This window comes from Elgaria multicarinata, chromosome 1, assembly GCF_023053635.1.
Source record: "Elgaria multicarinata webbii isolate HBS135686 ecotype San Diego chromosome 1, rElgMul1.1.pri, whole genome shotgun sequence".
NCBI lineage: Eukaryota > Metazoa > Chordata > Lepidosauria > Squamata > Anguidae > Elgaria > Elgaria multicarinata.
The window spans coordinates 9,838,669-9,866,030 of NC_086171.1; the positions used below are offsets into that span (position 1 = coordinate 9,838,669).

The 27,362-nt window shown below is 39.6% G+C and overlaps 1 protein-coding gene across 1 annotated transcript in view; it reads left to right on the plus strand.

Annotated features, from left to right (window-relative positions):
• The window catches only part of PPP1R9A (protein phosphatase 1 regulatory subunit 9A), a 161,645-nt gene that overhangs the window by 54,037 nt on the left and 80,246 nt on the right, over positions 1-27,362 (plus strand). Inside the window, exons 3-4 of the mRNA XM_063123090.1 lie at positions 22,568-22,700; positions 25,058-25,178. Of these exons, the coding sequence (XP_062979160.1) occupies positions 22,568-22,700; positions 25,058-25,178 (254 nt within the window). The remainder of the gene's footprint in view (positions 1-22,567; positions 22,701-25,057; positions 25,179-27,362) is intronic.

A 27,362-nucleotide genomic window follows, 5' to 3' on the forward strand; every position in this document is an offset into this window, starting at 1 on the left:
GAAAAGAAACAGGAAGTGCTTTCTCTTATTATCAATGGGATTTTTAAAAAAATTTGTAAAAGTAGATTTATCTTTTGGACCACAATTTCTAGAAAACCTGATGAGTTCATAAATAATTTTGGAAGATTATATGATAATATTTTTGGGATTTGATTGTGCCTCACCTTCAGCTTTGCAAAGGAACTGATATTATTTCAATTAAATTGAATTCTTTAACCGCAATTCAATTCAGGGTTAGGTGTTTTTCAAGTCTCTTGTTAGTTTGTGGCAGCTACCTCATGTCCATTCAAAAGCAAATCTAGTCTGAGAAGTTCTGGTCTCTGAGAAAGGCAATACTTAGGAGTCCCTTTGTGTGAAAATCATTTGAAGGTTAGCTTTCACCTGACTTTGTAGAAGGTTCATTTCAAAAGTCAGAACTTGCAAAGCAGCCAAGGGAAATAAATGGGCTGTGTGTTTTTATATTTTTTATGAAGCTGCTTTACCCACTGTGGTGCTAGGAACAATTTTTTTGGAAAGTAATCCCAGGAAGACAGAATTATAATGGCTCTTATTTAGTTTCAAGCACTCACTTGAAAATGTTCTTATTTTTAAAAAAAATATTAAAAGAAGGGGTGTATATTTGAATTACAATGTTTTCTGTGAAAATTTGTTTTAATGATTTAAATCAGGCTAACCTACGATAACAATACTGTTTTGCAAATGGGAAGTGTGTGTGTGTGTGTGTGTGTATGTATGATCACGTGTGATATTTTGGCTACTTACAGCCTTATCCTAAGTGTTTTTTCTTGGAAGTTAGTCCCACTTAGTTCAGTGGTGCCTATTCCCAAGTATGTATTCTAGCATTACACCCAGAGAAGTTTAGAACTGGAGATTTAGAACTGGAGTGGACTACTGACTAAAATTGCCAGTGAACTAGCACATGTTGGTTGCTGGCATTTTTGCAAACATTTTTGGAATATGTGGACCTTGGTCTGATCAAGAAGGGGCTTCCAACATTTGTGAAGAAAATTTCATGCTCAGAACACTTTGCACAGATTTAGGTGTGCTTACACTATTAAGAAATAAATTTAAAACCTGAATTTAATCAAACAAAGCAAATAAAAATAGACCATGCAAGAATGGCCACCCCTTGTCTAAAAACATCTAATTTAACAAACATAGTTTTTGTTTTTGTTCTAATCTTGCTGCACAAGGAGATGCCGGTACCATTCAGTATTGATTTTTTCTTCATACAACACAGAGGTTTTAATACAAAGGTGAAGTGTATGAGTTCCATCCCATAGGAATTCTCATTAGGAGTGGGGCCTTCCAGATATCATCTTAACTTGTACTATAAACAACAAATCATCTTGTAGCACCATAAAGTCTAATAAAACTTATTTTATGACAATAAGTTGTGGACTATGCCATAGTAAATTTGTTAGAGACTACAAGACTTGTTAATCTCATTGCTTGACTAGACTAAATCATTACCTTTCTGGAAGTTGGTACTATATAATAAATCATTGGGCAGCATCCAACAGGGCGCAACTGTTAATGTAAATTACATTGTGCTAGCGTAAGCTTGCTGTAGCACAATACTAATAGTGTTTGATAGCGCACCAAGTTTCCCATTCTTAATGCACTTTCATATTTTTTGCATGATATTAAAGACATAGAACACTAGTGGTAATGAATTTGCGTTAGTGTAAACCAATGCTTGTGCAGTGTAACTACCAAAATGGGGAAATGGTGATTTGCTGCTGATACACTAGTTACGTTCTGCAAGCATTGGTTTATGCTAGTGCACTATTGCATCCTTCCCATTGTCACATACATCTCAATTTTAAAATCTTATTTAAAATGAAAACAAAACTATAAACTGGGCTATACTTGATATCTGATGTGTTAAATTACAGGTGCATGCAGATAAAGATTGGTTGAGTTTTGTGTATCAGGGTAGGCAGAAGGAAGATCTCAGAATTATTTAACTCGAATTATTTGTAGTTTGCATCAAGCTCCAGTTGCTGGACCTCAGGGGTTTTAGTAAAAAAACAAAAAACAAAAGTGGATTCCGCAAGCTGGAAGTCTGCCCATCCCTGTTTTATATTGCAGCCAAGAAATATAATCACATTGTACCTGTTTCTATGGTGTATGTAATGGTCATGCTGTTTCATAAAATAGAGTAGGAGTCAGATTGCTATTCTGAGAAGCTTATGTTCCAAAGCTGACAAGGAAAGCAGCTAGCCTAAGTTGCTTTTCTCTCTCTCCCCAAAACATGTCAGTTTAAGTGTGTTGGCTCTCCCACCCCCAAACCCCATGTCAGCCAATGTTGATGTGAGAGTGTTATCTCCCCTTTTTTCATATGAACGAATGCTCATGTTAATTGCTCTGGTCCGTGTTTTTAAGTCCTGATCAGAGGAGAGCAAATTAATTTGGCTTCTATCCCCTCTCCATTTTCCTGGAACAAGCCCCCATAAACCACAGCATGAGACTTGTGCTCCATCAATTGTCTATTTTAAACCCTTATTACCCAGGCAATTTGAAGCCCTAAATTCCCAGGAGAAAATCATTGCTCAATTTCTTGATTCACAAAATTTGTTCAAAGCTTACAAGCAGACAGTTTCTTCCTCCACTTCCTCCTCCTCTTCCTCCTCCTCTTCCTGGAAACATGCTCTTTATTTTGTTCTCAGCCACCAAGGTCAAAAGCAAGCAAGCTGATAAAACATTGATCTGTGTATACTTCTGCAGATTATGTAGTTCTTACAAATGTATTAAATCTAATGCCAACCCACTCTTTAGGACTTGTGTATATTTAATGATTACAACTAGTTTTGGGGTTGTGCACTCATCCCTTCCTCCTGAAATTCCTCTGTCTTTACTTTCTCCCTTACCATGTTTTGATGTTGCATCTAATGGCTACCAACTCCGTTTGATGGTGTGGTTAAGTGCTTCCAGGACTCTTAAGCAGGGCTGGCAACAATTGGATGTAATTGTGTGGAGGAAGAATACAGATTCCTGTGATCCACCCCCTAAACTATGGTTAGCCATTACAACTAGAAAAACTGGCCCATTGAGAATCAGATAGTTTCCATCCATGATATCTTTGGAGATGGCTTTTCCTCCTGTTTATGGCATCTGGCCTGTGGTCATTGAAATAAGCAAGAGCAAGTGTAAAGATTATTAATTTAGGTAAGTGAGCTGTTTAATAAAATCTATCCACTCTTTAGTCATTCATAATCTTGCCCTCAGTTGAGACAATATTCATCTTACTCATGCATTCTCTCTTATTGGATTTCTGGGATACATCTTTAGAAAAGTGAAAACGTAGACATGATGAAAAGCAGCCTGCTCTTTGCAGAGGAATTTCATGATTACAGATTTAGTGCTTGATTTATGGGGTAAGGGGCCTATTAATGAAATGCACATGCCTCACCTCCTAATCCCACTTTGTAGCTTTCTTAAACAGTAGTGAAGGGAGCTGACACAAATGATAAACCAGTACAAGACTGCTTCTAGTAGTATCTCCTTTCTAGTTACATACAGGCTAATAGGATGAAAAAAAAACTGGCTTGTGGGTCTGGTGCAATCCACTCACTCATTTCCTAATGCCCTGAAAACTCATTGAAATATTGAAAGGGAAAGAGAAATAATTATATCGGGGTTGAGCGGGTTCTGTGATTGGAACGTCTTTTTATTTTACAATAAATACCTTTAGTGGAGGGAATGATTTGGATTAGGACGTTGGAAGGGGAGATCCAACTCATTGACTTAACCTGCCCCCCAAAGTTGCAAATAGCCTCTCTGTCCAAACTGCCATTAGAGCTTAAACCTTTGTGTGTGTGTGTCCCTGCAACCAGTAGCTTCTGTGGAAAGCAATAGACATGGGTCTGTGACAAAGGATTAGACCCCTTACCAGTGCATGCAGTAACCCCATTCCAAATTATTCTCCCCATGCCTGCTTTTTGTAAAATTAATGCACTTCGGGTGTTCTAGTCAGAAAATTCTCACACCAGGTGTAGTTTGGCCCCCCAGACCTGTTTGAAACCAACATCAACGTTATTAAGTCTAGAAAAGACCTGATGCTTTACATACATACACAAAGCATCAGCTCTTTCTTGGGATATCAAGATTTTTATTTTTATTTTTGGTGTTCTGAGTCATGTTTTTGACACTCAGTGCTGGCTAACCATGTTTATAAAAATAATAGGCAAAGTTCATTAATATCTGCTGCTGAAACTTGCTGACTTTATGTTGAACAATTTATCCGCTTGTGGTGTGACTGTACTAACTAGATTCCAGCAAGTCCAGCATAATGATAAAAAAACTACCTTTGTTGCTTTCATTTAGCTTTGTCCATCTGATTATAGTATGTGTTACCTTTCTACAAAACCTGCAGTGCAGTGCAGTGCACTTCTGTGAATGTTTAATCAGAAGCAAGTCCCTTTCTTCAGTGGGTCCTGCTCTGTGCTTGAATTTGTGATTTTGCTTCTAATACCATAATCATTGTACAGCCAAAACTAACTTTTGCACCTGTTCTTGCTATTGGTTCCACTAGCTGTGCAGTCATACAGGTTTTATAGTGTTTTGAAGGAAGAATTACAGTGTCACCATTCCTTAGCCACTTATGTGTTACACTGGCACTGATATAGAACCCTACCAGCTCGAAAGCTATCATCATACTATGAAACAGATATTGGCAGATTCAGAGACTGAAGGTGTGGAAGTTTTAAGTCTTCCGTTGTAACGTGGAACTGGCACTACTCGCAGCAGATAATTGGATTAAATAAGGGTTATTGATCCAATGTATGAAGGCTGTACTGGTCTTATATCAGCGTAAACATTTATACCTGACTAGCCGATATGTCTGGCGTTGCTCAGGTCCATGAGTAGTGTTTATAACATGCCACTGCTATGGAGTCACATAGAGGATAAAGCAATTTTCAATATCTCCTGCTGAAGAAATGTTATTTATAGAATGTCCTGAAGGAATAATAGCAATTTGTACTGGTCGTGACCATGAGTCATAGTTTGGTGGCAAGAGAAGACTCATGGGAGTTCCACCCAAGACATGTTGGGAGTTGTAGGCATAAGCCTCAGTTGTTTTTTATAAAATTCTTTAAAAATACTTAAAATCCAAAATTTAATGTTTTTAGATTTTTCTGGTACATTGTACAGCCAGACCTATCAGCATGCCAAATTTCAAGTTTCTACCCAGTGTTGCTCAGGTCCCCTAAGATATATGTCTGCGAGGTAATCATCTTAAAGAAGCAGGCCAATGCTGGGCCTATGAGTTAACCTTTAAACAAATTAAATTCATTTCTTTTTTTCCTCCCTCACCCTCACGACAACCCTGCAAGGTAGGCCAGTCCTAGGCCTGTGAAGCAACTTGAAATCAAATTAAATTAGTTTCTTCCCTCACCCCACCCCTCTCTCTGAGGGGGCTGGCTGACTGACTGACTCACGGGTAGCTTAGTCATTGCTATCAGTGACGGGCCCAAAGCTGCGACCTCCTTCCCTTCTGCTCCAGCCGACCCAGGCACGCTCCCTTCAGGCCCAGGATGGCAAGCTACTTCCAGATGATGGCCGCCAAAGCCTGATAAGTCTTCCTTCCCACCCAAGGCATGCTGGGAATTGTAGGCGCAAGCCTAGCTCCCTGAATAACATGTTAATCTTTGAGCACATCTGAGGTGTGGTGGGAGAGCGGCCCTTCTTAGTTATAGCATTCTGCTTAAGGATTTCTTTTTCACAGGCAGGCTTGCCTAGTGACTGCATTAATGGCTTTTAAGTCCTAAGTGGTTTTTTTTTTTTAAACGACATTATTTTCCAAGGCCTTTTAACTTGATAAGATTTTTTAGGCGGCGTTTTTTCTCTGTTATAACTAAACCACAACATTCCAAGACAGATACAAGAATTACTGAATAAAGTTTATGATTTTTATGTAAAAGCCTGACTTTTCTGTTGAAACAGAAGAGTGAATGGAGGAATGACTGATAGCTGAGGCTAGAATGGAATGATGGGCAGGGTGAGTGCCAGTTGGAGAAAGTCAGGTAGAATGAAAACAAAGACAGCTAGCACGAGGCCAGAAAAATGGGGGCTGAATTAGGATTGAGAGAGCGTGACCTGGGGCTTGTCTATACGGCTCTTTTACCCTGACCTAAATGCGCATAGTCGTGTTTCAGGACACACAACGCAGCTGTCCATTTGCTGTAGCGCTGGGTTTTTAATGCGATAATGTGCATATTCGCATTTGTGATTTACCGTGACTTTTGGATCACGTCCGAGTTTGCACCACGTTATGGTTATGTACCTTTGGGGAAGCTAAATCACATTTTGACATGTGGGCAGAGCTTTGAGGATAGGACAGTGTGATTGGCCAATTTCCACCTATTGGCTGCCTTGTTAATTCGCGCCGTTTTTAGTTTGAATTCTCTGATTCTGCTGCCTCATTCCTCCCCCCCCCCACTCCTGGTTTGTCTGTTATATGAATCTGCGGAGCTCCGCATATAAAATTTATAGCTTCCATCGTCTCTACTCTGTAGCATCGTACCATCGTATTTGTGTATATGTGCATGTACGCATTTATAACTGCACTATAAAAAAAATCAGGAAATAAATCACTGTTGCTGCTGCAGTGCGACACTCTTTACCTAGTTCCAAATCAATGAAAATTCAGGTTTATATTTAATGAGGAGCAATCCCATTGTATAGATGGGGGCCTGATTTGCACATAATGACTTGGATTAAATAAGGGTCATTGATCCAATGTGTGAAGGCTGTACTGGTCTTATATCAGTGTAAACATTTATATCTTATGAATAATGCTGAAATGTATCACACACCATAAGGAAGGTGCTGGTGTTCAGGGCTCCAGTGGTCTTGGAACAGGAGCCTCAAAGTGTTGTTCAGGCCTTGAGTGGGGAGGGAGGAATGCTGCTGTACTCTACAGAACTATAGTGCTCAGAATTGGGGCTGCCTACCAGCCCCAAATATGAACATTTCATGCCAGAGTTTATGGTGGTTATAGAGAGTGGAAAAGGAAAATTCTATCGTTTTTTCATTCCTTTCTCCTGAAACATCGCTGTATAGTGTAGGGAAGGAAACTTTTAAACAACATGGGACACATCCTCTCCCACAACCATCTGTCCTATACTTTTACTAAAAATTGATAGGGTGTTGAGAAGACCAATTTGCCCTCCCCGACCCACAGTTTTCCTTTCTTTTTTCCTCTGTTGCCATCTCTGTAGAATATACTGGAAGATCACAGGTTCTTGTCAGGCCATTTTTATTGTTTTAATTTGTATTTGTATTTGCCTTTAAATTTATGAACTTCTGCATCTTCTGAGTATGTAGAACTCAGTCTCTTGTTTTTAAATGGCCCTGTTGTGTTTCCAGTCTGATAGGCAATTCGTTACTTGAGTTCACTATTAGAGGGAATAATTTTATTGTGTGTTAGCAAATTTTGAATCATTGTAAAACAAAACAAAAAAACCCTAGGATTTTTATCATTTCAAATAGTGCCGGGCACAAAGATTTCTTTAAAAAATCTATTTTTTTAAATAATCTTGTTAAAGCCAAAAAATAATGGCCACATAACAAGAATCATAGCTGTGAATCTTATGCCATCCAAAGAATTTTTAATATTCTTTACTATGTGTTTAATATTAGAAATATTACTTCCCTATAAAGTGAGATGGTTTTAATCAAGGGCCACAGTGAACACACACCCAGAGCAAGGGGGCAGAAGTTTAGGTTTTTAGTGGCATTATTTTAACATAATCTTTTGCAAAGAGCTTTGTCTATTGGGTCATCTAAGGAAGACTTGAACATGAAGCCACTGAATTGGAATTCTTTAGTAAATATGATGCCATAGAATTTGATCTCAACAGATCCTGGGAATTTCTAGCTCACTACAGAAAATAATTGCCCTTCTTCATTGTACATTACTGATCTTGCTATGCTGTTTGTCACCAATTGTTGTTAGGAGTTGATGCTGCTGACTGAATCTTACACATTTTGAATAGATTCTGTATTGGCTTGTGCTCCAAATACTAGCACTGTCATGTTGTCTCTTGCATTGCTTGACCTTTGGCTTCACTTTGGAAAAAGAAAGAAAAGGATAAAACCCATCATAACTAACTTAAGACCAATGATTCTACTCTAAGTAGGACGTATTTTGGATTTTACCCAAATAAAACCCCAGATTTATTCAAATATATAAATTTTGCAACTTAGGCCAACCCACCTGTAACATGGTATGGTATCTCATGGTATGCCATTTGATGTGTCTGTTTTTTTGGCTGTGGAGGTTGGTAGCTCCAATGTCAGTGGGGCAGTGAATCTGCTATGGGTTCCAGTCAGAACCAGCCAGACCTAAGGTGTTGAAGAATTCTGATTCCACTGGTTGTTTGCTTGTTTTGTTAAATAGTTAGTAGGCTTCCTTATCATGATTGGGACTGTAGCACATAGGAAGGACACAATTAGCAGCTTCCCTCCTGCACCTTCTAGAGCAGGCATTTTTGGGGGAGATTATAGTGGTGGGGGGAGGGTTAGTCCCATTTACCTCACACAATACCTGCATTGTGGTCTCAATTCTAATATCTGCTGCTGTTTTACTAACAGAAACCCAGACATGTTAAATGTGATCACAGATCTCACCTAATATCTAGGTTGGCTGTTTGTTGGGTGACTGCTTCATGCGTCTGATGCCCAGGAAATCTTACAAAACATAACTTGCAAACATAAAGTTGTAAGAAAGAAAGAAAAAACTCCCAAACACATGTATGTCCCTCTGGAATTTATGAAACAAGAAGAAATTGTTTAGCTCCCTAAACTGTATGTGCATAAGTTCTTCTTTTAAAAATATGTACAAATATGTAAAAAAAATACCATCCACAAATCATTAAGTGAAAAATAGGTGGTTGGTTATTTTTTGCAAGTCAGGTCCTGAAGTGAAGTAAAATTGTTTAGTACAATAACGGTGTAACACCAGCTCCTTAATATTTTATCTTGCCTTTTGTCCTGAGTTATTTTTAAAGCACTTAGCTGGAATAAAATTCAAATTAAGCAGAAGAAAAATAGCAGCATACCTCCTTTTGAAAGTCAGAATTGAAATACTTTTTGACAGCTCCTTCTTTTGGAGAGATGGCCAAGCATGTAAATTAAGAAGTAGTAAATTAAGATACTTCAGTGCAATGCACAATCTGCATGATTTATGATCCTACAAAATCTGATAATATGGAAGAACGTTTATGACTTAAGAGAGCTTTGATTCTTTCATGTGAGACAAGCAATGAAATAAAATGTTCAAACTGATTGAAGTTTCAAAACAATAACAGTAATTATGGTTTATAATTAGTAGATCACTATAGTTTATAATTAGTAAATTATGGTGTATAATTAGTAAAGCAGGATGTTTATAATTAGTAAATCATCAAACATTCTCAGTTTGTTATATCTAAACGAAGTTACACCATTGGGTCTCACTTTTCAATATGCTTGTTTTGCAAGTAGGTGGAAGAATATAATGGTGGAAGGAACACTTGTGATGTCTGGAATAAAATACTGTTTTTATATATTTGAGGACATGAGATCATAGTTGACATAATGTCTAATTTTGTGGTTAATCTATAATTATATATGTCTCTTTCTCCCTTTGCTCTGCATTTCTTCATCCTACTTTTTTTTTAAGTACCCTTGTTGAGAGTGTTTTTTTCTTCTTAATGACCATGATCTAACAAGGTCATCTTGTACATGTATACAGTGATAATGTGCTCATTCCCAGGCTTTTATCTGGCTGGCTTTTCTCCAGCAGTGAAAACACATGTTCCCACCTTTGAATTACAAATCTACTTTTCACTTGTGAGTATTGAAAAGCAGGGAGTGGAGTGGCTGGAAAAGAAACTGCCTGATAAGGTAAAGTGTGCGTGTGGATCTGGTAGGTGCACATGTCACTAAATTGGCCCAAATCCAGTGAGTTGTTTGCAGACATGCTGTTGCTCACTTTTCCCAAATAACTCTTCTGCACACCATTGTATGTTCCTTTTTAAACTGGAGAGAATTTAAATAGCAGCTTACGGTAGACAGGATGGCTCAATTTGGACGACACGTTAGTCAGTGGTGGTTTTAGAACTCTGGCAGGAAAACTCCATGCAATGGTGGAGGGTTTTTTGGGGGGGAAACAGTCCGTGCAGAATATCAACGCTGTGCAGAGGAGAGTTCCTGCACAACTATTGTGTGGTGGGCTCTGTGGATTATTTCCCATAGAATAACAAAGCAAGAGTGGCAGAAACCCCTGCTGCTCTTGCCCAACGCACCTCTATTGGCATGGGAAATAATCCTATCCCAGGAAGTGCTTGGGCAGCTGCAGATCATACCCTCCCTTGGTGGGGCGGCATGATTGGGGTCTCCCCATTTGGTTCCTGGGATGGGCACATGCTGACCATGGGTGAGGCACTGCTGATTGCGGCACCCCATGTGTTCCCAGAGATAAACACATCCCTTGCCCCCCCCCCCCCCCCCGGTATTGCGATCCATCTGAAGATTGGCTTGAGGGGATGGAAGGAGCTCATTCCATCCCTTTGAGCTGATCTTCAAATAGTTCTCAGGGCGGGGGGGGGGGGGGCAAAAGATGTCTCCCGCAGCCTGACGTATAACGTCAAAAGCGCAGGAGAAATCCATCTGCCAGTATTGGGGCAGGGGGGCACAAAGATCTGTTTGCAGCTGTCATGAGCAGGACAGATACTTTCGTGTCCTGTCCCCATTCACCAGAAGAGAAGGGGAATTGGACGTGCAACCATCTCTCCTGCCACTGCAAAGAATTCCCCTTCTTGTCTGGCAAAGGATTTCACTCCTTTCTTGTTGGGGTTATGGCAACAGGGAAGAGGGCAGTGTGAATGGCAGCACCGTGATAAGGTAAGCAGAAACCTGTGCCACCATTCGGGGTAGTGGGGGAAGACAGCTACTCAATAGAGTGTGAATACTCTACTCCAAGTGCAACACGCAAATAGTCATCCATGGAGTGGTCTATTCACACTCTGTGGACTGAAGTTGTCATATGGCTGTCCCTTTCCTGCTTCTCTTGATAAAGGACAATATAGTTGCTGTTTATTTGGATGCTTGGTGCCATTTTGTTGTAATGCAGCCTTCCCCAACCTGGTGCCTTCCAGATGTTCAGATTTCAATTCCCAGAATGCTGGGAGCCAACGTCTGACACAATTGGAAGGTACCAGGTTGGGCAAGATTGTAAGGCTGTCTTAAGGGATCCATAAACACACACATACAGTTTTATAGTTCTCTTTGTAGATAAGCCACATTTGAAATCCCATGCACTTTTAAATCTATTGGACTCTACCAAGCGGGCTGCTACTCAAAGAACAAGTCCACTGGATAGATCAGGCACGCCTGAAGAATTTCTCCATATTATAGCCTACTTAATATTCTTATCTGTTGTAAAGGTAAAGTTTGTGTTAACATCTTAGCACTTGAGTTGTCAACTCACTGTTTTTAGTGTGAAATCGACTGTTGACAATAAACACCTTTCAGGCATTATGTTTTTCTTAAGATGCAGAATGTGAATAAACAAAAATTTTGAATTAAATTCCCCCTCTCCCCGTTTGACCTCCATTGAATGAAAAACCAATGCATACGCATGACATTTCTTTTAAAACAAACATGAATCAATTTTTGAGCCTAGTGTTGCTGACTCCATTCCACTGAGATATCTTCAGTACGAAATAGTAATGTATTAAGTCTGAATATGTTAATATTCAATTTGTGCTAATTTGTGAAACACAAGCCTCGCTTATATAAACAAGCTTTTCCAACTTTTTGTACTGCTGCCAGTACTACTATTTAACTTCTGTTAGCTGCCAACAATGTGTTTACAAATTTCCATTCCTCAGTGCAAGGAGCTTGTAGGGTTGGATTATATTTTGATCCTTTGAAGACTGACATTTTTATAACTTCACTATGTCTTCGGTTCTACAGTCCATAAATTTTTAACAGATCAAGTTCTAGGTTAATGTTTATCCATTTGCTGTAGGCTTGGCTTCCTGCAGAGTGTAATTTTCCCATACTGGGTTCCTTGTTGTATCAGGACTACTTCACATACTAGTAAGTAAGAATTACGGAGTATTGAGTGTATTTCTGGTATGTGCTATCATGTTTGAAACAGATACACATGAGAACGGGGCAGGAGCAGGAGCTTGCCAGTTTGTATACATGTGTTGAAATAGACACATGTAAGTTCTTCAAATGTGACAATCTGTGTTTAGTGTACCAACCATTGATGTTCTTAATCTGTATTGAGACAATATTCAAAGCAACCTACTTAAGAGCTTCTTCAGACGGTGGGGGGCAGAATTGCATTTCCCTCCTGTCGCATTGCCTCATGCTACTGTTCCACAATAGGGATGAGCAGTTTCCTCTTCTTTCACAACCCGAAGAAAGAGGAAGTAAACAAAGACCATGTGGTCCATTCAGTGGGCAGTTTTATCATGCCGCTTTTCCTGCACACAGCAGGAAATGGCAGCACGTTTTGCTGCAGGGGGAAAAAAAAGGATTTTCTGGGGTCTTTTTTTTTTAATGGGAAAATGAGTAGAAGGAGCGGGAGGTGTGCAGAAGGCGGATGGCGTTGTGAAAAGGACCCGTGAAAATCCATGAGTGCCCTGTAAATCGCTCGCCTGATGATGCTCATGGACTGTAGCTAGACCTAAGGTTTATCCCAAGATTGTCCTGGGGTCAAACCTGTTCATCTAAGTGCCACACAGGGCATCCAGCGCTCAGGCAGGGACGAACCAGGGATGATCCTGGGATAAAACTTAGGTCTAGCTATGGCCTTAGTTTCAAACAGCACTGTTATAATTAGATAAAAGATGGCATCTGTGACTGACTTACAGATTTACTCAGAGATCAGTCCCACTAAAGCCTGGTCCTCACATGCAGCTGAATGAAGTGGTAGAAAGCTGAGGTGGTAGAATAGACGATACCACTTCAGGCTGTGCTCATTTATGTGAGTGCTCATTGGTGGAGAATGGTTCAAGGCTAGTTCTCTCCCTGCTCTGTTAGTTTTCTATTTACAAGGAAGTCTCCCTGTCCCCACTCCATAGCATTTCTGTAAACCGCCCAGAGAGCCCTGGCTATGGGAGCGGTATATAAGTTTAATAAATAAATAAATAAATAAATAAATAAATAACATTCAAAATTGTGATCCTCCACCTACAGGCCACTCTTCCTCCTCAGTGTGGTATAGTGGTTAGAGTGTCATCCTAGGCCTCGGGTGACACAGGCTCGAATTCTGTATAATGGTCCCAGGCAAGGGGTGGGGTAGAGCAAGTGGAAAGCTCACCCTTGGTGCTTCTCATCTCACATCGTCTCTCCACTGCAGCAAGAACAGGTCCCAGTGCTCCTCTTTGATTGCCTCAATACGGAAGCCTGAGCCACAGTGCTGGAATATGGCAACTCTTTACAGATGAATCTATGGGAGCAGTGCCTTTCTCCAGTACACCTTTTCCTGTTCCATGACCAGTTTGTTGAGTTGGAGCCAATCCAGAAGCAAAGAGACATAGACATTTGGATCTTGTCCTGGGTGGAAATAAGCATTGTCTGCCCCCCTCCCACATCCCTTGTTCACAAAAGATTTTTGACGTCATACAATCCCTGCCCTTGCAAGAACTAGAGACTGGAGAATGTACTGAACTAAAAGCTCAGCATAGATGCAAGCCATTATTTTCATTTTCTATGTTTATAATATAATTGTTTTATCTGTTTCTAGTTTGAGATTTGTTTGCCACTAAAGATGTGGATTCCCCCAACCAACTAGGGTTGAACACTAATGTTTATGAAGTATAGGATTATTTTCAGCAATCACTCTAATTAGAAATGATAGATTATCTAAAACATGAAGAGAACATGAAGGAAAATCTTCTGGGGTGAAGGGATGGGCCTTACTGGCCTATGACCCAAATCCTGAACATGCTTTGTACTAATAGGCAGAATTCCCTCAAAGTGCTTTGCTTAGAATGTGCCCATAATTCATGTTCCGAACCTGGAGATGAAGTTGTATTCACCTTATCAAGTGAATACAATGGTTGTTCAGTTGTAGGCAGAATCATGACATATTCTTTTCTTCAAAATAATGGAAATAGTACAACATGAAAAAAAAACCTCAGTGATTTACGGCTGTTGGATGCTTATTTTCCACAATCCTTACCCTGGTACGTTATCTCTTTGAAGCATTATTTTAAAAACATTTTTGAGCTCTATAAAAATGTTTTGCTTAGACAGCTGATGTTCTCATGCACATCTGTGACCTTCTGTTTGCTGCCTAATCATTATTATTTTTCTGAATTATATTTACAGCTGGTACTTCCATACCAGTTAGGCAGCTATCCCAGATAAACCCCTACTTTTGGCTTGTATCACATCCTCTTTAGCGTTAGGCTAAAGTCTACTAGAAATAGAAAGCTGTCTGATTTTTGAGGCAGTGATGTGATTAAATGTAATGTAATACACTTGCTATGAGCACTTAAAGGATAAACATTCCTTTGCTTACTGTAGGTAGCTTTACATCTTGCTTGGATGCAGTTCATTGTGCTAAGAGGAAGGAGAGCAAGAATACAAAACCATTATTAGGAGGAAGAAGGAAAAAATCCTCAGTCAGCCAAAATGAATTCTGCCTGCAGGTGCAATTGAGTTAATCTACACTGTAAAAATAAGCAAGTACTAGTCAAGCACTGGGAGATCTGTAGCCGATATTCTATTTGAAATATTTCTTTAAAAAAACAACCCTACAGCTTTGATTATAGTACAAAATGCTTTTCTTTAACCTACTGCCTAATAGATGGTTTATGTGCCTATGTACAAGTGCTATGATACCGAGACGCTGAATACAAACTTGTTAGCAATAACAATGGACATAACCCACTGAGACACTCACATGTGAAACCATCTTTAACCTGGAGGGAACACGTCTGTGTTTGTGCGAAGCTCCGCTTCATTTCAGTGTAGCTTCTGAGAGATTGCAAACTTTAAATAACCCATGGTGAGCTGTCATATCATGTGAACAGCCCCTGTACATGGCATAAATATGAATAAAATACAATGCGTACAGCAGTCTTTGCCAACCTGTTACCCCTCCAAATGTGTTGGGTTACAACTTACATCATCCCCAGCCAGCATAGCAATGCTGGCTGGGAATGATGGTGATAATTTATTTACATTTATATACCATCTTATTTGCTAAAAAAAGCACCATCAAGGTAGTGCACAGCAATTTAAAACAATACAACCTTTTAAAAAATCATGGAAATTGCATGGCCACTGCTGGCTGGGATTGAAGGGGGGCTGTACTCCAATTCAACTGGGGGGGGTAACAGGTTGGGGAAGGATTGCCTACAGAATGCTGTACTTTTTATTCTTTATGTGTATTTAGAAGTGTATATGTTTAAAATCAGGAGGGAAAGTCTTGTCAAGTCAGTTTTCAAGTAGTTGGTCCAATTACGCTGCTACAGGTCAGCATAAGGCTTACTCTTAAATCCCTGGTTTTAAGGCTTACATGGATCTTAAGAACTTCACTTGGATTTACCACCACTGCTGCAAAATTCCAGTCAATGGAAAGTGTTTGAAATTATTTTTGTCTATCTTAACCATTGTTTAAATTATGTTGCAAAATAAAGAAAAAGCATTACAATCTATTATTTTTTGTACATGGGAAATTGTACTTTATATATATATATATGTAACTTAATTTTATTTAGAGAACTAACCTAACAAAATATATTTCCATTCTTTTTGTCTTTTGATGTTGTGAACTTCCTATGATCAAATTTTCTCTTTGATGTATAAATATCAGTGACGATATATCTCTGACTGTAGGCTTCTCTAATAGCTATTTGACATGAAAATCATGCTTTGCTCATTTTAGTTACGATGGAAAAACAAGGTATAATGGTAAACCATGGGTGTGAGGGGAAGTTCGGCCTACAGTTAGAGGCAGGCGAGGGCTGAACAAAGAGATGACAGGAGGTTATGTGTAGGCAGGGTGGAGATGGTGGGCTAAATTGGATGCTTGTCAACATTGCTAGTGTAGCGTACTGTATGGTGGCTTCCAGACCTCAACTTCTCTATTGCTGTGGCTGCAAACCTGGAAAGCAAAGTAGGAAGCATCCTTTCAAAAAGGTACTAGTGACCTTGGAATTTTGGAGCAATCTTTGGTGATTATATATGATAGATACCATATCCCTCATGCTGATCCTGGTGATCCTGGTACGTTTGGACTAGCTGTGATCAGTACTGATGATGGTTGGCACACAGTTGACAACAGGTTTGCAGTTCAGCATGCTGGTCCCCCACAAAAACAGCACACATCCTCAGATTATCTCTCCCAAAAGTTTGATGTAGATGTTGAAAGACATAGGGGATAAAACAGAGCCCTGTGGAACCCTGTATCATAACTTCCATGGTGCACAGCAATAATCCCCCAGCATCAGCCATCCAGCTAAGAGCAGAACCGCTGCAATACAGTACCCTTGCACCCCAAATCAGACAGCTTATTTGGAATGAGTACCATGGCTGATGATAATAAAAGCTGCTGAGAGGTCCTTGAGAACTGTTCTCCCCCATCTCTCCTAATAAAGGTCATCCCACAAGACAACCAAGGCAGCTTGTATTCCAAACTCAGTCCTGAAGCTGGGTTGAAATGGATCCAGATAATCAGTTTCATCGAAGTGTTCCTGGAGTTGATCAGCAGCCACTTGCTCAAACACCTTGCTCGGGAAGGAGATGTATTATGCACAGACAGCATTGAGGCAAATATATTTCATTGGATGAGAGCATAGATTCAGCTGTAGCAAAAGCAACAGTTTGACCAACAACCTTACATGTTTGAAGCTGTTAATTTGACTACTGGAATTCCAATTTTTGAATAGACACGCAAGTGCATTCTGGCTTTACAGCTTAAACTGCTTAACTCTTTTGTGGAAAGAGATTGATTGAAAATCAGCCCTGAGTTCTAGATCAACTACTTTCTCCAAATAAATCCCATTTATATGGAGGAAGTGAGAGGTGATGTGCTATGGATATTTGGACGAGAGAGATTATTGAGACAGCTGGACAAGTTTATACATTTTTCTGTGATAACAGAATGGCAAATTGGAATAAACAAATCTGTGTAAGTAATATATAACAAGACACCCTGTTGAAGAAACATATAATAAAATACAGTGTGTGTATGTGTGTGTGTTCTTAGTTTAGTAGATTTAATGTGTTTTGTTAAAATATCCACAGAGAGAAACCCAGAAAACTCTGCTTCTGTGCAATCACCATTTATTTATTTCAAATAAATGCAGCCCATGTACTTTGAAGACTAATCCCACAGTCAATTTAGTTGGAACAGTTCTGTTTTAATATAAGATTCACTTTCCTTTTCTTGATGACTTTGATGCTTTTTTAGGTTAGAGATAACCATAAAATGGTACAGCATACTCATCTGTTACCTTGACAACAACAGCAAGGCTTGCTGAAGGCAATGATGGAGAAGCTTCAAATGCATGTGATGCTAATTTTTCCTGGTGGTGTTATTGTTGAATATCTCTAACTACCATTGCTTATTTAAAATATTTTGAAATTATGGTTTCCAGCTTTGAATGAATCATAATATTGCTAAAACAGGACATTTTCCTCAGCCAAATATCTACATTTAAGGAATGAGGAAGTTTGTAAAAGCAGTGTGGGACATTGATGAAAACTCCCAATTTGATGTGTATTAAAACATACGGATTGCACAAACCATGTAAGACGAAATCTGCTTCAGGGGGGTTTCTGGCAAACAGCAACTGTCTTGTAATTCCTGGCATTGCTTAATAAGTCCTTGAACTCAGTTTAGTGGGATTTTCTGTCTGTTATTCATAAGCTTTACAGACTGTAGCTGATTAATTCCAATATTTACTTTAAATTACTAGATTGTGTGCAATGCCAATTATAAAATGAATTATTAAGTTAAAATTGTAGTCTTTATTCACAAAGCATAATTTCAATATATTAATTATCTATGATGTAGAAAATATTGCCAGGTTTTAGGCAATTTTCGTGCTGGAACACATAGCGAAAAATAGTTCTGTAAGATGCAAAGGGGGAAATAAAATGTTTTTTATAAATTGGCAGGTTGCTTTTCTAATCTTTAAATTTCCTTGGATGCATTATAGTATAGCATTTTGTATCAGTTGTATACATTACACTAAATTAAGTATTTGATATATCAGAACCATTTTTTTAAAAGCCTTTCTAAACAAATAAGCAAAAATAAATAAATGAATAGCATAAACCTTCTGCACTTGCAATATTGTTTAATTTCTTGTTAGAGAAATACATTTTAGCCAAAGTATACCTTCTGGTGTGAAATCTTAATATGAATCTACAGTCAAACAACAGCCTAACAAATTTGTTCCAGTTGGAATAAAATAACAATGATCTTAATATAATTTACTTTGATAAAAGAAATACACTTTCCATTTTAGATCCCTTAATAACATGACTATGTTGTCTGTTTATTAGCAGCACCTTTTTTTATTACCTCTGGCAGCCCCTTGAGTGGTGAGTGTGCTTTCTTTACGTTCCCAGTAGTGTTGTAAGGTTTCCTTGACAGTCTTGCTAGAATGAAGGAGTGAGTATTGGAGTCTGCCAACAAAATGTGGGATAGCTTTAGCACCACTTGGAAGGCATGTGGATTCCAGGCTCAAATCCAAAGTTATTGTGTGCTTTGCAATCATAGTCATGACCACAATCTGAACCCCATATTTGATGCAGTGAGAAGCTTTGTTCCTTAAATAAAGCATTTTAGCCTACACAGTACATTAAGATGGTTCAATGTTTATTGTTCATTGTTTTCAGGGGGTAGGGTTAGTAATAAAAGGGGTCTTTAAGTGTTGTAGGAGAAATTCCTGAGTGAGAAGTAGCATGTCCTCCCATGTCTGGCCCTTGTGTGAGGATTTCTTGGACTTAGTTTTGCATACAGTGGCCTGGGGTTCAGACAACACACTAAACCAGGGTGCTTAACCACAAAATGGTTAAGGCCACACTCAAAATTGAAAAATCAGTTCAGAGTTTCACAAAAATAAAAAATGCCCTTGATTATACATATAATTGCAAATGTTCTAAGAAATTGAAATTTATGTTTATGACATTTAGTCAGTCCTTTAGTTTTTGACTAAGAACCAATGGTTGGGTCAGAAAAGGTTGTCAGGGGAGTTTTCTTTCTGTAGTGTTGACCTTATTTTTAATTGTGTTATTAGTGATTGGGTCATAGGTTTTATTATTGCTGTATTAGGTTGGACCTATAACTAAGGTAGTTGACTGAGTTCCTATTGAAATCCAAGGCACTATAGTCATGATTAGCTTGTTCTATTGATTTCAACTGACTTTGGCCTTAGCTAGACCTACCTGATAATCCAGGATGGAGGAGGAAAGATTTTGTGTTGCGATTAACACGAGATCCCTCCTCTGTTTACATGTAAGGCGTGACGACCTCAGGAAGAAAGGTGTCACGCCTGCCATTTTTTTCATTTTTAAAGGAGAAGCAGCGCATGAACGCTCGTGCGCTTACAGTAGATCTTTTTTCTTAATTTAACTTAATTTCCCCACTCCCCTCGCCCTACCCCCGATGGGCACAGTGTTCCTGAGGAGCGCTGCGCCCCATGCGTGGAATTGTGCAGAGCTGGGTCAAACCGTGGCAATGGGCCACACGTTCCGCGGTCTTGGGCTCAGCCCAAGCGGGCCCAAAGGAGAAGGCTCTATCCTGGGCAAGGGAGGGATGATCCCTCCCTGATCCTGGGATCCCCTGTGCATCATGTGGACGCACAGGGACGATCCCAGGGTTCGCCCCGTAATAAAGCCCAGTCTAGCTAAGGCCTTTGTCTATATGGCTCTGGAACATTGTGTAAGATGACCTGTGCTGAGTCATCTACTAGAGAGGTGGGAACGATCAAGGTCTGAGAGCAGGGACAAGCAGTGCCCACTGGGTTTTTCACAAGGGTTGGTTCGGATGCCAATGCTGCTTCTTGGTGGCCGCTCCCAGGCTCTGGAACTCCCTGTTGAGGGAGTTTAGGTTGACTTCCTCTCTACTGTCCTTCTGTTGGCAGGCAGAGTCATTTTTATTCAAGGCAGGCTTTTGGCATATGCATTGGTCTGTTGCTCAAAGGGAGTTTAATTGTTTGGTGCTTTTTATTTCTTTTATTGTTGTGTTTTAATTGTGTTTTTAATTTATTATTATGTTGTGTTTTAATTAAGAGTTTGCTATTTTTGCATTTTATTGTTAGTTGCCTTGAACACCCATTTTTTGGGTGGAAAGGTGGGATTAGTTAATTAATTAAATTTAAAGCACTTTATGCACTGGTGGATTCTGCATACCTGAAGTAGTGTCTCTCTTCATATAGCCATACAATCATAAAATAGTAGAGTTGGAAGGGGCCTATGAGGCCATCGAGCCCAACCCCTTGCTCAATGCATTCCCCTCCTTCCCTTTGAGATCTGCTGAGGCCTGCTTAAGATTCCCCCTCTGCATCATGTAAAATCTCTGAGAGTGCACAGTAGAGCTTTTTTAGTGGTGGCTCTGACACCACGGATCTCCTTGCTAAGGGAAGCCTATCTGAGCTGAAGTCCTTTAGAAAAGATTGCAAAAGGGCAAGCTGAAATGTCCCCCCCCACTTTATCATTATGTGGAATCATTCTTGGTGGCTTTTAGGAGAAAAAATGATGTCCGCAAGTTGGTTGCCTCCAATTGTTTCTTCTGGAGAAAGACACAGGAGGCTTCCAGACAGAGGGTTCCCAGTGCTACCAATTAAAATACATTGTGCAGCATTAGCATCTTTTCCTCCTTAACAGATTTTCTGTGGAAAGAAAAAAAAGATGTCAGAACTGGTGGGAAAACACAGGAGGATTGCAAATAGAAGATGATGATATCTGGACCCCCCATCCTGGTATAATTTTTTGAACAAGGCAGGGTGATTTCATAATAATGCCTTATTTGGAAGTGTCCACAGTGAATTTCGACCACCTCAAATTTACTTGTTGTGATTTTTATATGGCACTGTGAGCAATAGTGTCTGATAAAATTAATAAATATTTAACGTTTTGTATTCAAAATGCTCTTTTGTATACAAGAAGTAATCATTTATGTGGAACACATAAGGCTCAACTTACAGTAATATATAATGCTATTTATTTAGTTCAAGTAAATCACAACTTCACTATTTGATAAAATATTAAACTAACGATAGTCCCTATCCAACCAGCTTGTTGTCTCTGGTTATTTTCTTCTCTTTTTTTATGAATTGCTGTGAATCTTTAATGTCAAGATAGTGCTCTTTTTCAGGCTTGAACCGTACTGCTTTTAATTATTAAAAGGAACAGAATGATGATCTTTCTAGAATATGTATTGCAATTCATAACTATGCAGGTTAGGAAGTAGGTCTGCTTTATGCAGAAATACGATCCTGAATCTTTAACAGATGACTGGGTGCTTTAAATCAAGGGAGGGCAGAAGGTATGTTGGGACATACTAGTACATCACTAGATCAGCAAGAGTTCTCATTCCCACAGCAAAAACAAAAAGGGTCTTCCTCCCCTTTAAATTAGGTGGCTGAAATGAAGAAAGCTTGGGGGGAAACCTGGAATGGAGTTTTGTGGGAAAGAACTGTGAGCTCATTTCTAATACTGAAAACAAATTCCTGGGCTGAGAATGAGCCTAAAGCCACCCTGATCTTTAATACTAAAGACATCTCCACCCCACCTCCAAGCCCCAATTTTGCATTTGGCTCCAGTTGGTGGACTTCCTGGTTCTAGCTCTTAAGAACTGTTTTTAGTAATTTTGCATCGCCACGCTGTTTTCTTTTCCTACTGTTTTTACTTTTGTTTTATGTGCTGCATTGTTTTTCCCTTTGCTGCTGGATTTCTTTTGCTTTTATTGTATGCTGTTGTAACCATTGTTTCTTCGTCGTGGTCTATGTGCATCACACATAAGGGATCTGGGCCTGCGCAGAGCCTCAAACCAGAAAACCTTCCAAAGCTAAAGTTATTTTAGGCGGGAACCCCTCCTACCGTCCTACTGCGCATGTTCCTGCAGGGTTCCCACCTATGGATTTCTTTTGGTTTTATTATATGCTATTGTAACCATTGTTTATTGTTGCATTTATGTTTATAATTTACTTGTACATTACCCAGAGAACTCCAGTTGTTAGTCTAAAACGTAAAATAAACAAACTAATAAGGCAGATCCTATAAGCTTGAAGTCTGCCCACCCCTGCTGTAGATGACCAAAATAATAATAAAACCCTCAGTATAACTCATAATATCATACAAAAAGATATACAAATATATGTGTACATCAGTTATTTTTTTTAAGAATGTGAGAGGCTTGCTAGATGAAATCAAAGAGCCATCTAGTCTAGTATGCTGTTTTCCACAGTGTCCATCCAGATCTTTCATGAAGCCTGCAATTAGGGCAGGAATGGCCTAAACCTTCCCCTAGCTTAGTAGTAGGTTTTATTAGTGGATTTCTGGAGTTTAATTGATTCTTACTATTACCGTTTTTCAGGTTTTCAACACATACTCTAACGAAGACTATGACAGGAGAAATGATGAAGTTGACCCAGTGGCTGCATCAGCTGAGTACGAACTAGAAAAACGTGTAGAAAAGCTTGAGCTTTTCCCAGCAGAGCTTGAAAAAGGTATGCAGTCTACAAATGCTGTGCTGCAGGGCTTTTTAAATATAGAAAGTGCTGCTCAGATATGTAGTAGAATTATAGCACTTTACTAAAATGTTGATGGGAGATGGAGATAACCATCTGTTCTTTGGCTGCTGGGACTTCGATAATCATATTTGTGTGCTGGATCACAGACAATGGCCTGAACACACATTTTGGGAAAAGAAATTCAAGCAGACAATAAGGGATGCAAAAAGAAAAGAAAAAAAAGGGGGGGAAGGGATTTGTTGAGCATGTTGTGAATAACATTAAGACCAAAAATTTAAATACATCAGAAGCAACAAACTGGATATGGAGATGATTTGGCTGTTGGATGACAAGGGAGTTAAGGGTGTGGTAAAAGATGATGTGCAGATTTCAAAGAAGCGTGATAGAGGTGTGTGAAATTTTGAAGCGAGTGGATAGGAAAAAATCCTAAAACCCGGGACCATCCACTGAAACTGAATGGTGGGAGATTTAGGACACACAAAAATAAGTGCTTTTTTACGCAGTGCATGGTTAAACTATGGAAATCGCTTCTACAAGACATGGTGATGGCCACCAACTTGGGGCTTCTTTAAACAAGTGATTTATATCACGCTCGTTACTGGCCACTCTTGGATGTTCGTGGGTCATTTTGACACTGCCATCAGCTTCCTGTGCATCTCCTGCTTCTTTTATCAGTTCTAACGTCACAAAATTAACCTCAAAAAACCCGACTCTCTTGAGATATGTCGGGTTTGTCAGGATTTCCTGCCATGTGCAGGGGAGGTTGCGCTATAAAATGGCTACTAGAGGGTGTTGTCCCATTGAAATGTACAGGCCACATGGTCACTGCTCTCTTCTCCATGTAATTCTTCTAATTTCAAACATGAAAGAGAACCAGGAAGAGAGCCATGGTAAGGAAACGCAATCCCACCCCCAATATGAAAGTCCTCTTAGATGCCTTTATAAGGAGATTAGACATATTCATAGAGGATAAAGCTATCAAATAGAGGGAGAAAACGTGGAGGCAGTGACAGATTTTGTATTTCTGGGCGCAAAGATTACTGCAGATGCTGACTGCAGCCAGGAAATCAGAAGACGTTTACTTCTTGGGAGGAGAGCAATGACAAATCTTGATAAAATAGTTAAGAGCAGAGACACCACACTGACAACAAAGGTCCGCATATTTAAAGCAATGGTATTCCCTGTAGTAACCTATGGCTACGAGAGCTGGACCATAAGGAAAGCTGAGCGAAGGAAGACAGATGCTTTTGAACTGTGGTGTTGGAGGAAAATTCTGAGAGTGCCTTGGACTGCAAGAAGATCAAACCAGTCCATACTCCAGGAAATAAAGCCAGACTGCTCACTTGAGGGAATGGTATTAAAGGCAAAACTGAAGTACTTTGGCCACATAATGAGAAGACAGGATACCCTGGAGAAGAGGCTGATGCTAGGAAAAGTGGAAGGCAAAAGGAAGAGGGGCCGACCAAGGGCAAGATGGATGGATGATATTGTGGAGGTGACAGACTTGACCTTGGGGGAGCTAGGGGTGGCAACGGCCGACAGAAAGCTCTGGCGTGGGCTGGTCCATGAAGTCACGAAGAGTCGCAAATGACTGAACGAATAAACAACAACAAAAAAGCTATCAGTGGCTACCAGTCACAATGGCTGTATGTTATCAGAGATGGTATGCCTATGTATACCAGTTGCTGGGAAACAAGAGTGGGTGGTGATGCTATTGGACTCAAGTCCTGCTTGTGGGTTTCCCACAAGCATCTCGTTGGCCACTGTGTGAACTGAATGCTGGATTACATAGGCTTCTGGTTTAATCCAGCAGGTCCATCTTTAAGCACCCCCCCTTAGTTTAGAGATTTGCCAAGAGGCATGGAGGGCTGCTCTGAGAAACATGAGTTCAACATTCTGTTGGGCATGCAGAACCAGGTGTGTGTGTTTGATCAGATCCTGATCTTTAATGCACTTTTTACATTCCCCTTATTGAGAACAGCTGCTTTAGTTGTGTATTGATCTCTGTTAACATTAGTTTGTGGGTTGTAATTCCTGTGGACAAAGGAGCTCTTACTAGCAACTATAGTAGAAAGAGCAACACATGCCTTCTTTCTCCTTGATGATTGGGCCTGAGGAAATTCGCCCATTGAAATTGGTAGAACTTGCTTAACTTTATAGGGATTAGAGAGAACTTTCCGTAGAATGGCAATGTCTCTGTTTTTGCATGCATACCATAAACTAAAATTTTGTGGAAGATTTTACTCAACAGAAAGAGAACAGGATTGAAAACATAGTCCTCTAAGTGGGGAAAAATCTGATCAAATTTATTCTCCTTTAATTTATCTACTCAGATGAAGATGGACTTGGTATCAGCATTATTGGAATGGGAGTTGGAGCAGATGCAGGTCTTGAGAAACTGGGCATATTTGTCAAAACTGTAACAGAAGGTGGGGCAGCAGAAAGGGATGGCAGGTAAGTAAACGTTCAATATGCGATTGTGATTATAAATTGTATTAGTTTTAAAATACAGTTCCTGATTAAATTGTTTACCCAAAAAGGCTTATTTAAAATCTTGGAGGCTGAAGTTTCCATATTTCTACTGTGTACGTCTAAAAAGTAAAAACGTCCTTGAACTGGGGAATAGTCTCACAGTTCTCACAGAGTGTTGTTCTTTGATTCTTTGCTATATTCAGAAAATGGCATCATTAGATGAGCTGGCTCAAAGATGAGAAAAGAACTGTAAAGCTGCATCCTTGAAGAACAACCTTTCCAGCCTCGCAATTCTTCTGGATTTCAGTACAGACTGAAATCTGTGCTGAGATTCAACCAGAGAGGCCTTTTATTCCCAAGAGACAATAGTCTTCTTGTGATGCAACAGTTCCCAAAGTGACTATGGTCATATCTCAGACTCCAGGATTTGAAGAATGCAAGCTGGAGCATGAGCGATCAAATTTTGTTCATAGCATTTGGTCTGGAGCTAAATGATGGATGAAAGATAAGTGCACACATAGTCACAGGGTATCAGGTGGGTCTAGAGGCAGAGCAAATTTCAAGGTAAACAGATGGCAATGGGTTGATGTAAACATGGTCCTAGAATGCATGGCAGCTGTAAAAGGCCCAAGCAGGGGACCTCTGGTAAGTTAAAAATGAAGGTTTTAACAGTCCTAGGCATGTTTACTCAGGAGTAAATCCCACTACGTTCTTAAGAGAGCAGCCTAAGTATCAAAGGCTGAAATATCAACAGACAACAAAGTCAGGACTAAATCATTTTCAAAATCTAAGGAGTAAACATGCTAGAATGCCTGTTGGTTGCCCATTCACAAAAATCACTGTGTATCCCCATTCTACTGACTGAGCTATCTCCTTTGTGGAAATGAAGTAACTAACTATTGCTTGCTCAATGCAAGGAGCCACTGAGGAAAATGAATTTTGATCTTACAGTGATTCTAGTATTTATTTGTGTTATTAAATTTATATTCCACCCTTTTCCCATTTGGAGGGAATTAAAGTGGGTTAAATGCTCCTCCTCCTCTCCATCTTAACCTTACAACAACCCTGTAAGGAAGATTAGCTTTAGAGTCAGTGACTGGACCAAAGTCACCCAGTGAGCTTCATGGCCAAGTGGAGACTGGAACCTGGGTCTCCTGAATGTAGTCCTGCACTCTAACCACTATATCACATTGGCTGTCTGGTAAGAGATTTCCTGGGCAAACACAGTATTGCAGGGGTGTAGAAGCTCTCAGGGGCTGTATTCAAGTAGTGGGTGGGGTGAAAGAGGAAGGGCATAGCCACCTAGGGATAGGGTGACCATATGAAAAGGAGGGCAGGGCTTCTGTATCTCTGTTATATAGAAAAGGGAATTTCAGCAGGTGTAATTTGTATGCATGCAGGTCCCTGCCCTCTTGAACAGATACAAAAGAGGGCAGGTCTCTTGCAGCTTTAACTGTTGTGATGAAGAGGGAATTTCACCAGGTGTTGCATGCATACAAATAGCACCTGCTGAAATTCCCTTTTCAGTACAACTGTTAAAGATACAGGAGCCCTTTTCCTCCTCATATGGTCCCCCTACCTAGGGACCCTTGGAAGCCTGGATTTGGCTCCTGGGATTGAGGTTTTGCACCCCTGCAGTATTGGAATGATATAGGAAAGTTCCCTTTGTAAAAATAAATTGAGAATTATTGGACAGAAAAATACATTTGCTTCCCAGTTTGAGTCTTGGTTATGGGATTTTAATGATTTTAGGTATAGAAACATTCCCTCTTCTGAAGATTTGATGCAGCAAAACTATTTGAAAATTGAAAAACAAATTATTATTTTATTTTTTTGAAGGTGTAATGCGATCTTAATTTGAATTATAGCTGCAGCATTTCAGAATTAACAAAAGCCTTTTCTTTTCACTATACATTAAAATTATTCAGAGCTTTATTTGCTGTGTATGAATGTTTAGTGCACTCAGTTAATTTATTTGTATGTTTTCTAGTTTATATATGTCTATAGCAAACTTCTGTATAATTGTTGAAATAATTGGCTCCCTTTTCCTTACTGGAAAATTTAATTACTATCAGTTCTATTCCTACTTCCTGAACTAGTTGTTAGCATTCTGTAGCTTTCATGTTCAAATAAAGTTTTGCTTGCTTTGGAAGATCTCTGTGGGCA